The sequence below is a fragment of the Melanerpes formicivorus genome, unplaced genomic scaffold (assembly GCF_026170545.1).
Source record: "Melanerpes formicivorus ecotype bairdi unplaced genomic scaffold, bMelFor1.0.p_v2 SCAF_1, whole genome shotgun sequence".
Classification (NCBI taxonomy): Eukaryota; Metazoa; Chordata; class Aves; order Piciformes; family Picidae; genus Melanerpes; species Melanerpes formicivorus.
Genome location: NW_027142353.1, coordinates 61,055,686 through 61,069,482, shown reverse-complemented (window position 1 = coordinate 61,069,482; position 13,797 = coordinate 61,055,686). Strand labels below are relative to the sequence as shown.

At 40.4% G+C, this 13,797-nt stretch overlaps 1 protein-coding gene across 1 annotated transcript; it reads right to left on the bottom strand.

Moving 5' to 3' along the window:
* Positions 1-6,084: 6,084 nt before the first annotated feature.
* Positions 6,085-13,797, bottom strand: LOC137444406 (interstitial collagenase-like). The gene is made up of 10 exons (XM_068145036.1): positions 13,713-13,797; positions 12,260-12,504; positions 11,821-11,969; positions 11,605-11,730; positions 10,783-10,944; positions 10,298-10,415; positions 9,513-9,646; positions 8,368-8,527; positions 6,488-6,588; positions 6,085-6,278 (listed from the first exon to the last, which is right to left on the bottom strand). Exons 2-10 carry the CDS (start codon positions 12,409-12,411, stop codon positions 6,178-6,180), a joined length of 1,203 nt encoding a protein of 400 aa, XP_068001137.1. The 5' UTR covers positions 12,412-12,504; positions 13,713-13,797; the 3' UTR covers positions 6,085-6,177.

The window sequence follows — 13,797 nt, the reverse complement described above, 5'->3', positions numbered from 1 at the left end:
TTTGCAGAGACAGCTGTAGACTGACTCAGAGTCTATCATGCTCTGATTACCTCTACACATCCTACAAAACTCTGCTGGCTGAAACAATAAAACTTAATTAGACCCATCCTATTTCTCAGACATCTGAAGTCAGTTAATACTTGAGTACTCCTAAGATTCTTGGCTGCCATTTCAAAACACGTGCTCGTTTTCAGTTATATTGCACTGAATTTTAGGCAACCTGAGAAATTTTACCCCAGATGAAATGGTGGACAATCAAAGAAACCTTTTAAGTTGTCCTGACTCAGCTTTTGGAAATGGGGCAACTAAACATACAGAGACTATTAGCCACTCTCTGCCTAGAAAATCTGAGTCATGCACCAGATATGAATCCCAACCAAAAAAACAATTAAAACCTTGGAAGAAATTACTGTAAGCAGAAAGTTTGCTTTCAAAATTGATCCTGGGTGCTTTTGAAAAATCCCCAAATCATTCCCTACCTTTCCCCTGAAACTCTTTCAAAAGGTGGGGTTCTTTTAAATTATGCAGATCACACAAATATCCAAGGAGACAGAAATAATGTGAATTTTACCCTGTAAGTCCAGCCCAAAGGATGCCAATAATTTCATGTCTCTGTCTACATTTATCTAGTCAGTCTGTCTATCTATCTATCCATCTATCTATCTGCCATTTCATTAAAAAAGGCTTTTTCAGTTTAACCACATAAGCCACAGGGGATGTGATTATTTCCTGTCTTAAGTAATTCAGAATAAAGGAAGTTTCAGGAGTCACACAAGCTGTAAGAGATTGTGGGATTTCACCCTGCGCTGGCCAAGAGCCTTCCTCTTCCACTGACAGCAAGAGGAGAGGAAGGTGTTCAGCACCTCAGAGGAGCTCTGACAGCATGTGTTCCAATTTTACAAAACAGTTGCCAGAAATATCCTCATGCTGGGCTGTGGCTTTTTCAGGAACCCTTTACTTCCTTGGTTTTGGCTTTTTAGAATGTTTTGGTACTTGCAGCCAACTTTTCTCCCAACTGGAGGCATTAATGATGGATTTTCTACCCCAAATTTCACAATGTAGCCTTGCTAGTTAAACTTCTTCATTAGTTCATTTCTCAGCTGCTGTAAAAAAAAGCCCAAAACTTTTCCCTTACTGTGTTTTTATTATCATTGTATTCCAATGCGGGTAAGAGGCTTACGAGGCCTGGATCCCATTCAGTCCTGTAATTGAGATACGAACTGTGACAACAAATCTTCTGAGATGGACAGTTCAAATGAACTAATGCTGGAAATGACATATCTGTTTATTCAGAAGTATAAAATCCCTTTTTTAAAAATAAAATAAATCCATCTTATGTTTTCAAATTGATATATTTGTTTGTTTCAAAGCTTTGAAATCTAGGAGGAATGATCATGGTGCTATCATCGAGCTGTGCCAGGGGAAGCTTAGGCTTGAGGTGAGGAGAAAGTTCTTCACAGAAGATGGTATTGGCCATTGGAATGGGCTACCCAGGGAGGTGGTGGAGTCACTGTCCCTGGAGGTGTTCAAAAAAGGATTGGACGTGTGTGGTAGTGAGAAGGTTTAATCCTCCCATCGCATAAAGCACAGCTAGACTCAGTTGGAGAAGCAAGTGAAAAGTTGTATTTTACAAACAGAATGAAATGCAATGAATATATACAAAATATACAGTATTTACAGTATATACAAAAATGTACAGGAAAGAATGTAACACAGAAACAGCTTCCCAAGCAGAATCCCCTCCAGGTTCCCCCAAACCCCCTCTCTCTCTTCCCCCCTTTCTTGTCCAAGGCTAATTGGATGGAAAAAGGATTAAAAGAGAAATGGATATTAAGGGAAATTTCGTTAGTGCAAAGCAGTTGCTAGAGAAGTTAGTTTTCTTATCTCACTTGAAGCCATGGTTTATTTAGTCTTGAGGTGCTGGATGATAGGTTGGTCCTAAGAAAGGAGCAGGAAGCCTGAGTTCATGTTCTCCCACATACTTGGAGGTATGTCACCTCCAAGCCTCAGCAGTGTTTGGCTGCCAAGCAGAGGAAATAAAGACTGACATGAGTGAGGGCAAGGATGGAAGGAGGAGAAGGAAAGTCTTGCCCCTGCAGCCACATGCTGCAAAAGGGAAATGGGGAGCCCTGGCTCCAAACTCTTTTTGCATGCAGAATACAGAATTAACCATATTGGAGAAGACTTTCAACATCAAGACCAACCTGTCACCCAACACCACCCAATCAACTAACCCATGACACTAAGTGCCTCATCCAGTCTCTTTTTAAACACTTCCAGTGATGGTGACTCCATGATGGTGACTTGATGATCTCTGAGGTCTTTTCCAACCTCATTGATTCTATGATTCTATGATTTGTCTATATACACATCATAGATCACGACATACAAACCATTGTTCAGTGGCTTTTGTACCAAGCATATTTTACCACACCTAGAACCCATTTTTTGGGAATATATTTTGGATTACATAAATTAAATTTTGTAAAAAAACCTAGGTAGCAATATGAGCAAATTTGATATGAACTGGGATAAGTGGTTATCTTTCTTTCCTACTGTGATTTGCCACCAGATCCCCACAGCTATCTGCTGTATAGCAGTGCAAAGATAGAGATGAGTGCTGGTAGGAAGAAATGAATTGCATTTAACTCTGTACCTTTATTAGTTAAGGACTCTTCTACAGAGAAAAAGGAAATACCTATCTCTGGAGCATGCACATGGAGAAACCTAAACAATTAATTTAGACTACATTTCTACTTTCTGGTAACAGCTCAAGCTATGTCAGTGCTTGGTCAGAAGACATTTGAGTGACAGATCATGAATGTCTGTGTTACTCAAAAAGCTTTTTGGGTTTTGCAACTTGACCACCTACACAACAGAACAGCCTGTTCCCATTACCCATGGGAAAGAGGCCTGGACATGTTTTTATTACAAGTGATGTTTCACAAATATGCCTATAGTTAGTCTTGAGGTCTGGGAAAAGAAGAAGCTGTATAAGTAGCTCCTGGTTATGATTTCTTAATGCTTATTTTTGACATTCATTAGAGTTGGTTAGTGAACTGTATAAGCTTGCATTATATCAACAGAAATCTAATCAATATGGTCAGATGGCATCTAGAGAGCATTTCATCTGACAATGTGCAGGACATAAACTAAGGATGATTTATGCAGCACTTAGGAGCTCCCCAAATGTTTTCACCAACACCATTGGCTATGATGAAAACTTAAGCCTGAGATCACGTGAAAACACTTAGGCTGCAATTAAGCTGCCTAAACAGTGATTTGTTGCACTTTTGAGATGGTCTAGTGAACCTGAGGCATTAACACAGGCCTGGTGGTTGTAACACAGGACCTAGAGTGGGTAGCTTCTAGGGAGGTAGTCGAGGCCAGCTGGAAATCTTCAGGTACCTTGCTGACACTAGATACCTGTCCAGACAGTTTAGTTGAGCCACTACTTTGCAGGCTCAATCCTACCAGAGTCTGGAAAGTTGAGCCATTACTCAGCTCTTGTGAGACCCCATCTAGAATACTGTAACCAGTTCTGGTTCCCTCAGGATAAGAAGAACATCAAGCTGTTGGAGCAGATCCAGAGGAGGACCACAAAGATGATCAGAGGGCTGGAGCACCTTCCCAATGGAGACAGGCTACCGGAGCTGGGGCTGTTCATTATGGAGAAAAGAAGGCTTCAGGGAGACCTTATAGTGGCCTTCCATTACCTGAAAGGGACCTGCAAGAAAGCTGGAAAGGGACTTTTTACAAGGAGTTGTGGTGATAGGACAAGGGTATATGGATTGAATCTGGAGAGGGGTAAATTTATGCTGGATGCTAGAAATAAATTCTATACAGGGAAGGTGGTGAGACACTGAAACAGGTGTCATAGATGGCCCCTCCCTGGAGGCGTTCAAGGCCTGGAAAAAACATCCATATTCCCTTTTACCGAAAGGAGTGCTTGTGCCTGCAGACCAGCAGAGCTGCTGGTACCAGATGCCTTCCATTTTGGTGCAGCACAGTAATAAGACAAGGACCAATGGGTACAAACTTGAACATAGAAGGTTTCACTTCAACATGAGGAAAAACTTCTTTACAGTAAGAGTGATGGAGCACTAGAACAGGCTGCCCAGGAGGGTTGTGGAGTCTCTTCTGGAGACTTTCAAAACCCACCTGGATGCATTCCTGTGTGGCTTGCCCTAGGTGATCCTGCTTTTGGTGGGGGGGTGAGGGTGGGGTGGACTTCATGACCTCTGGAGGTCCCTTCCAACCTATAACATTCTGTGATTCTGTGATTCTTCATAATGATCTGGCTGCAATGGAGAAGTTGCCACATACATGCAGGCAAATGAAATATTCACTCACATAAACACATGGAATATTTCTTACAAAGAAATAATTTCATTTTGATCTCTTGGTGTTTCTGATCAAGAGAAACTCAGACACACAAAAGAAACCCTGAACCAAACCGAGTGCCTGGCAAATGAATTCAGAATTTTGAAGGATACCAAAAGGCATGGACTAAAAATATGCCATTATAACCTTCATACTCTGTATGAGTACTTCATCAGCCATGGTTTGTAAATTATGTTTCATTTCTCTCCTCCAAAGCACAACCACCTCCGTAGCACTCATCTCCCTTTTAACATTTTCTCTGCTGTTGATGACGGAGTACGGAATCAATAGGGACGACCAGTATGATCTAAGTATTATTCAGTTTAATTAAGGAACCTTTACAGCTTATATAGACTCACAGAGCACCACCTCCCCTCCTACCTGGGGAAGTGGTGGACTCACCATCATTGCAGGTGTTTAGGAGGTTGCATGATTTAGTTGATTAGGTGGGTTGGATGATAGGTTGGACGTGATGATCTCGAAGGTCTCTTCCAACCTGGTCTGGTCTATTCTATTCTATTCTATTCTGCATAAGTTCCTTGGTTCCTCACAATTGTCCACACATCCTACTGTTATACATTATTGGTTAAACTACTAATATCATGTGAAGTTTCTGATTGACGTATGCAGCCTGTTATTCCAAGATAACTCTGTGTTTACAGTTACCAGTACTTTGTTTTAGTTCCATGCTGCTAGCACAGCACTATTTTGCTAAACTGCTAGTTACTTCTACACTTATGCTAAGCATGGCTTACCACTATGTCAAGCTCTAATCTTATATTGCCAGATTGCTCACACCACTTATTGCTATGATTGCCACACTCTGCCCCAAGAGTACCCTCTACTTTTTCCTTATATAGAGAGATTATTGCTCTGCTCCAAATCTGAGTAGGTCTTCTGTCATTGCCTTGAGATCTGCTTCTAATTCCAATCTGAAGGGTACATGTGCCCTCAATATGAATTTTATAATATGCAATTGGTTTAGAAAGGAAAATTGTCTATGAGGAGAGACTGAGGGAGCTGGGGTTGCTTAGCCTGGAGAGGAGGAGGCTCAGGGGTGACTTTATTGCTCTCTACAACTACCTGAAGGGAAGTTGTAGACAGGCAGATGTTGGTCTCTTCTCCCAAGCAGCCAGGACCAGAACAAGAGGACACAGTCTCAGGCTGCACCATGGGAGGTTTAGGTTGGATGTTAGGAGGAAGTTTTATACAGAGAGAGTGATTGCCCATTGGAATGGGCTGCCCAGGGAGGTGGTGGAGTCACCATCATTGGAGGTGTTCACGAAGAGACTTGATGGGGTGCTAGATGCCATGGTCTAGTTGATTAAGTGGTGTTGGATGATAGGTTGGACTCGATGATTTTGAAGGTCTCTTCCAACCTGGTCTGGTCTATTCTATTCTATTCTATTCTATTCTATTCTATTCTATTCTATTCTATTCTATTCTATTCTATTCTATTCTATTCATGCTAATGAGACTCAACTTCCGTTTGATTTTGTGATGTTTCATGCCATAACACGTTTCTAGTGTTTGGAAGCTAAGGGTGGCTTTTGGCTATGAGTGGAAATAAGGCATCAAGGACACAATGATATACCAAAGATAATTTATTAGGAAATTTATGTATCAGGTGAAATCGTGATACATGATATAAATGCATTTTCTTTACAATAAATAATTATTGAGGCTATACTCCCATAGAATTTGGACAGAAATCCACATTGACCTAACAGTCATGAAATGCTGAAAAATTCAGCACATGAAAACCTGCACTGTGCATGCAGAAAAACATTGCAACTAGCAATTAAACCAGCTGATGCTTTTCATTTGTCTGACAATCCGTTTGGCACGAGGATCAAACTGGAACTGAGTTGTTCCATGGAAGAAATAGACATAGCCTAGAAAATAAAATTTAATCCAATTATATTTCATAGGTGAATTCTTTTCAGTAGTTTTCAGGAATAAAATCCCAAATGTCAACCATCCATGGATACCTGCTGTTTTTAATTTCCATTAAGTTTAATAACAGGCTTTTAAAACCAAATTATTTTATCTACAGAAGCCCAACTATTCAATTAAACCCAGACTAAAGACATGTTTTACTTACCATCTTTCTGGAAAGCAGCATCAACTCTGCCAATTTTTCCAAAGTCAGAGACTATTTTCCTGGGGTATCCCTGATCCATGGACCTTTTATTTTCATCGTATCTTAATACAAGAAACATCATTGCCATTTGTGAGGAGATAGACAACATATTGAAAGTTCAAAGCAACATCATACACATATACTACTCTACTGTTACTGAGAGTCCTATTGAGGCCAGTCAAAATAGCTTTTTGATTCTGTTAAGCACCAAAGTTCTCACATTACGAGTGTCTTGAGATTTGAAAATCCTGCCTTTGGTAAAGCTGTAACTCTAAATGGCATTAGGAATCCAGCCTAGGAATTTATTAACGCATTTCTGGTCTCTCCAGAGCCTTGGCCATCACTTGCACATAAAAGGAGTTTCAGTTTCGAGGCACTGGATAGCCCATTCAGCATAAAAGCAAAACATAAAACCTGAGAGTAGAATAGAATAGAATAGAATAAACCAGGTTGGAAGCGACCTTCAAGATCATCGTGTCCAACCCATCAACCAATCCAACCCACCAACCAATCCAACCCACCTAAACAACTAAACCATGGCACCAAGCACCCCATCAAGTCTCCTCCTGAACACCTCCAATGATGGTGACTCCACCACCTCCCCAGGCAGCCCATTCCAAGAAGATGGTAGTACAGTCCTGAAACACTTGTATTAGTGTCAATCATGCACTTGAACAAAAGTACTCTTTGAAAATTATTGTGATCTGCACTTGCATTCTCAATATGATTTACTACAGAACTGCAGAATATTTATAGGTTGTTTGTAGAGAAGCTCAGTTTTAGCGCCTTTTATCATAGTTTATTATGTTTGAAATGTGAATGAAAAGTGAACTCCATCACAATACTGCACATAAAAGCAGATGTTCAATTCCTTTGCCAAAAAGAATAATATTCCTGCTACAGAAGTCTAATGAATGGCAAAAAAAAAACCCAAACAGAATTTATGGAAAAATTGATATTTCCTAGCAAATGCTTAAAACTTTTAAACTTCCAGAGCATCCTGTTTAAATTTCCTCATGTGGTGCTACAGGCTGGGGACAGAGTGGTTGGAGACCAGCCAGGCAGAAAGGGACCTGGGATACTGGTTGACAGTAGGCTGAACATGAGCCAGCAGTGTGTCCAGGCCAATGGCATCCTGGCTTGCATCAGGAATAGTGTGGCCAGCAGGAGCAGGGAAGTCATTCTGCCCCTGTACTCAGCACTGGTTAGGCCACACCTTGAGTACTGTGTCCAGTTCTGGGCACCTCATATTAAAAAGGATATTGAGACTCTTGAACATGTCCAGAGAAGGGCAACGAGGCTGGGGAGAAGTCTCAAGCACAAGCCCTATGAGGAGAGGCTGAGGGAGCTGGAATTGTTTAGCCTGGAGAAGAGGAGGCTCAGGGGAGACCTTATTGCTCACTACAACTACCTGAAGGGAGGTTGTAGCCAGGAAGGGGTTGGTCTCTTCTCCCAGGCAACCAGCACCAGAACAAGAGGACACAGTCTCAAGCTGCGTCAGGGTAGGTTTAGGCTCGAGGTGAGGAGAAAGGTCTTCACAGGAAGAGTGATTGGCCATTAGAATGGGCTGCCCAGGGAGGTGGTGGAGTCACCGTCCCTGGAGGTGTTCAAAAAGGTACTGGATGTGGCGCTCGAAGCCATGGTTTAGTTAGTCATGAGGTGTTGGGTGGCAGGTTGGACTTAAGGATCTCTGAGGTGTTTTCTAACCTTATTGATTCTATGATTCTATGAAATTTCCCAAACATACCTGGTTAAACTGTAATTGCACTATACAGTACAACTATATAGTCTTCAGAGACAAGAGAAGATGTGGTTCCTAGTAACTGAACATTAAACCTTACCTCCAGTATCTGTCAGCTATGAAGAAGTAGGTCTTCCCCGTGGTTTCATCACTGTAAGCTGCATTAACTCTTTTAACAGTCTTCGGGAACCCCAAACGATAGATTGGTTTAGGATACCCAGGTGCAATGTCGTATCCCCTGAGAACCCAGTATTTATCCTCTGAAAAATAGAGCATTTAGTTTTGTTTTAGATGGTCAGCAAAAGACGTGCCTTAGATACCAGTGGTTTTTTTTCTTTCAGTTTATTACTTTACAAAATGATTCTGATTGTTGCATTGGGGCTACGCCATGAAGACAGTGAAAAGGTTTTTTGTTTTTATGGGCAAAACATTAGAATCATCAGGTGTATTGATAGCAATTTGCCAGCTGTTTTTCAAATGAATATAAAGTGCTCATCTGGGTAGCAACCTGGGGAGGGCAGGTGGTTTGCTGAGTTAATCCAGTTACATCAGATTGGGATAGTGACTTCATTACATTTCTGTTATATGCTATTTAATTGGGGAGCCATATATAATACTTTGAAAGGTAGACAATGTGGATTAAGAAAAGCACATCTAATCAAAGTGCTTTGGTAATTTTAGATGCAATGAACATATTTGTATCTGGTAATATATAATGCGCTACGACTTGTGCAAATGAAGTTGTTCGAGGCACTTAATTTAGACCTTTAAAGAAAAGAACTATTTTCCTCTCACAGGACATTTTCCCACCAACGTTTTGCAGGGTTTTTTTGGCTTTTCCAATGTTTTTTGTTTAGTTTGTTTGCTTGTTTCCCCCAAAGTATCACAAAATCTTAACAAGCATATCAGTATCAGTACCAGTACAAATGCCTGTACCTGTCAATTGAATTTGGCAAAAATCCTTCTGCATAAAGCAAAGTGTTTATTAAAGGGAACCAGGCTTGAAGAAGGGAAGCTGTTTTCATGTGTCTTTTCTCAGGGCACTAAAATAGGGGCAAGGTTTTTGGCATTATGACCTCTGGGGATCCCTTACAGCAATATAACACTGTGATCCTCTCGCTTAACTATTTGCAGTTGTAAGAGTCCCTGTTTCACCGATCTCCCTTAGTGCTTTGTAGCTGCACGGTTTGCAAAGGATCAGGGAGTGACTGGTCAGAAAAAGCAGGGAATTTCAGATTCAGTTACCTTTAAAAAGTAAAACTTCATCCCTCTCAACGTTTTCATAAGCAGCTTGAATTCCTGATGGCAAGTTTGGCCAGAACAGTGATATAAAATTGAGTTCTGTCTCTGCCCTCGCAGGATGTTTGCGCAGCATATATCTGGTTGAAACAAAATTTGTTTAATAAAATAGTTCCATTCCTATCATAGATGCAAATTAATTATTACAGCTCTTGGTGTGTCACAGGAGACATGAGTACCTGCATGTGAATATCCTCCTTGATTAAATATAAAAGAAATCTGGAGTCATTGTACTCTTCAATTTAACACCTCAGCTACACACTAAAAGTCAGGCAAGATGAATATAAGCCCTTCTATTTCTCTGCAGGACCAGCAGGCTAAGAGTTGGCTTCAGTAACCACCTAACAGACATCTTTCTACCTAACAGTGCTGTGAGTTCTACCCCTGCTCTTGTATGGAAGAGTAGCCATAAGGTTGTAGTGTACGACCCATGGGCACATTGCTAAGGGATCCATGGATGCTCCTGTGATGCTCTTCATTGGATTGAATTCAGAGGCAAGTCTGTTAGAGTAGTGCCTGGGGCAACAGTTGAAGACCAACCTGTCTTCTTCACTGCTGTTATCAACTAGGGCTTTTAGGATTAATTATTTGAAAACTCTCCCTTGTGTAAATGCATGATGGTTTTCTAAAGCTTCTCTTTATACTACATTCCCAAAGGATGGCTTTCCCTCATGGATTACAGCAAGTACTGAGCATTTAAAAGAGATAATGCGTATGCTTGTTTTGGTTACCTGCCCTTGAAGAACATTATTTCTCCACGTAGGGTAGTGATAGCATCAAATGTCAAGTTTGGATCACAGGCTTGTGGGGTTGTGGGTCCTGTTGGCTGCACAGCAGTATTAGACTGGCCTGTAGGAAGAACAGTCGATCTTTTAGTAGGGAAAAATATATAAGCACAGTGTTCAGAAGGTCTCAGGGTACACAAAGAACCCTTTCTACAGATAATGAAAGGACACACTATATTAAACTAAGGGTGTGTCACTAAAAGCAGAAGGTTATCAAGGTTGATAACATTGATTTTGTTCATCCAAACTGATTTCTTTACAGAACTGGACTTCAGCTAAAGTTAACTCCCAGGAATTTTCTATCTTGTTATCTACTGTTGAGCAGAGGTTAAGCTTTTTACTTTGGCAGAATAAGCATATTTTAAATATATTCTTATTAATGCTTACCAGCCTCCCAATTAGAAATACTAAGTATAAATGTTTTTTCTCACCATAGATGGCTTGAATGCCATCAATGTCATCCTGAGGAAGAAGGAATTCATTGGGGTCAGTGTAGGAGTAAGCTGGATACATCAGTGCCCCAGGATCACTTGAATGAGACAGACCCAATGAGTGACCAAGCTCATGGGCAACAACAATGAACAAATTATAGCCTGTAAGATAAAAAATAATATCGAATGAGGTAAAATCTGTTTCAGTATTCAGTACAGTCCACTAAATAGGAAACATTTATACATCCCCCCCAAGATACACTACATGCACAAGAGAGGCTGTAAGTGCCTCTGTAAATGCTATCAACATCACAACTCCTGTATATTGTAACACAAGAGCTGTATGAATACTTAAAGAATACCCAACCTTAACTGTGTTCTCATTGTCCTTATGGCTTAAACATGAATCCTGTTTCTTCTGCTATCACATAAACTGCTCAGATCAAGCCTCATGCCAACCACAAGTGGAGGTTCAGCACCCCAACAGGAAAAAAAACTTCAAAACAAACACTGAGATGAGAGTTTTGGTGATATTTGAATATCCTAGTTAGCTTTGAAGTGTCAAGTTAACAAAGAAAGGATTTTATTTGAGAAGTTTACCACTGGATCTTCATGTATCTAAGTTTTAGGTTTTATCTGAACAAAAGAATGTATTTTTCAAGTGCTGACTTAGTTGCCATTATAAACCAATGTGACCTAAAAAACTGATTTCTGTCACGTTTATTCACTTTTTTTGCCTCTAATCAGGCACATAAATGATCATGTGGACTAAGATGGTATGAGGTAAAACCATACAACTGTATCCTATTACATAGTCCTTACCTCTTCCATCTTTTGTCCAGGCTTCCTCCTCATCGAGATGCACATCTCCACCGATACCCTCACCAGGCTGGAAAGCATGAGCCAGCTGCCCATTGGGGCCATCAAAGGGAGAGTTGTCACGGTGATCTAAAATGAAGAGGGAAAAAATGCATTAGAATCTTAAATGATTTCTGCAGTTGCTGGTGGCTATCTAATATGTAAAAGTATCAATATTACCTCTGTAAGCAAAAGAGATCATTATATCTGCTTCTTTGTCCTCAACCCTCTGGAATGTTAATGGTGTCACGTTGCTCCAGACGTGGAGAGCTTTTCGGACTGCTTCCTCTACATCAGCTTGTCTCATTTTGGGAGTATAATTCAGAATCCTTCAAAGCAAACCCAGCATGTTATATGTCATCAAGAATACAGCATTTTAGCTGAAAAATAGCAACTTGTACAAAAGTCAGAAATCTTAGAATGAATGAAATCTTAGAAATCTTCTATGAATGAAAATGAATAATGGCTTTAATTTAGAGATCACTTTCTGGAGTGTCTGTCTGCCAGAAATCAGTTACTCACTCTGGATGTCCTCATATGGCATAATATGCTTAATTTAGACTCCCCCAGGCTGGAATACAAGATTTACATACTTCTGAACCAGATTAGAAAAGGTTACCTGTATGTCAGCTTATTTTTTTTCCATTTGGGATTTCCTGCTGTGAACACGTATTGCCCTATATCAGGGACACCACATCTGGGCTTTCTCATCATCTCCAAAGTGTCAAGGTCAGGTTTCCCAGTCACTTTCAGTCCAAAGAATGCCTGCATTTCCTTCAGCTTTTCAACACGGTGATTTTCATCGTTGCTTCTTAAATGAGGATGGTGATCCCTTTGGAGATTGTAGAAATTCCGTAGATAGCTCTGAATGAGAGTTTAGGAAAAAAAGGGGGGAAAAAGGGGGAAAAAAAAAAGAAAAGCATTGTGGCATGTCAGTTCCGCCTTCAGTCACACTTATATTTTCTAGGTGTTTAAGAAGAGACTGGATGGGGCGCTCTGTGCCATGGTTTAGTTGATTAGATGGTGTTGGGTGTTAGATTGGACTCGATGATCTCAAAGGTCTTTTCCAACCTGGTCTGGTCTGGTCTATTCTATTCTATTCTATTCTATTCTATTCTATTCTATTCTATTCTATTCTATTCTATTCTATTCCATTCCATTCCATTCCATTCCATTCCATTCCATTCCATTCCATTCTATCTTGAACTGTTTACATATCAGCATGACCTGTGTTTACCAGGAGCAAAGCCAGACTAATTTCTCCAGGAATCGGTGTGAGGAGTCAGCTCAGGTCTAGATCAGTGTTTGTATAGTTTGCTGAACTCCTTGTTTCTCTGATGGAGTATATGAAGATTTTACTATTAATAATTAAATCTGGCAAAACATATGAGGAAGCTTCTACCTTCCCCCCCCCCCCCCCCCCTTTTTTTTTTTCAAGGAAACAGAAATTGCCAGGGAGATTCCACACAGCCAGGGCACCCAACAAAGCAAGTGACTACTGCTAGAGACTCAGCATTTGGTGAATCACGGCATTTATTTTTAGCTATGAAATATAATATTAGAAACTCAGGTCTTCCCACTAAATGTCAACCGTTTAGCCTCCAATAAAGAGTGTTATGTCCATGTAAGCATTGTATTTCTCATAAATGTCCCTTTTTTCAAAGTATCTCACGAAAGATCCATTCAACAAAACATTGAAACAAGTTCCTGCTTCAAGCAAGTTGACTCCCTTATGTTACTGAGAGCAGTGGTATCACAAGTTTCAAAGCACATTCTGAAATGTAAATTGTTTGGTGACTTTGACTGTTTCTGCAGAGCCACAGAGCCTTATTGCCAGAACTCATACTTCAGTGGTTTTGTTATTACTTTACTGACACCAACAAAAGTGAAGTTATGCAATATACAGGTACAGTTAAGGTAAATAAGTTCCACATAATTGTCACACATTTTCTAGATTAACAGGTAAAGCTCTCCCTTGAAATCTCTGTCATAGCCTGAGAAAAGAATTGAGATTAAAGTTGCCTCTTGAGCTCTCTTATGTTTCACTTAGAAATGCACTGAGAAATATTTACCTCTACCAGCTGCAGGGTTTTTCCTTCATCTTCTGTTTCTGGAGCCACAGGAAAAGCAGAGGAGATGGTCACACAGAGCAACAGG

What these genes read in the sequence shown, in the direction of transcription:
- LOC137444406 (XM_068145036.1), bottom strand. Translation starts at nt 12,411, where the DNA reads ATGCAGGCATTCTTTGGACTGAAAGTGACTGGGAAACCTGACCTTGAC. An exon ending in GATCTCTTTTGCTTACAGAG is followed by an intron (nt 11,731 to 11,820) that starts GTAATATTGATA and finishes TCTTCATTTTAG; the next exon opens with ATCACCGTGACAACTCTCCC. An exon ending in ATAATGTTCTTCAAGGGCAG is followed by an intron (nt 9,647 to 10,297) that starts GTAACCAAAACA and finishes TGTTTCAACCAG; the next exon opens with ATATATGCTGCGCAAACATC.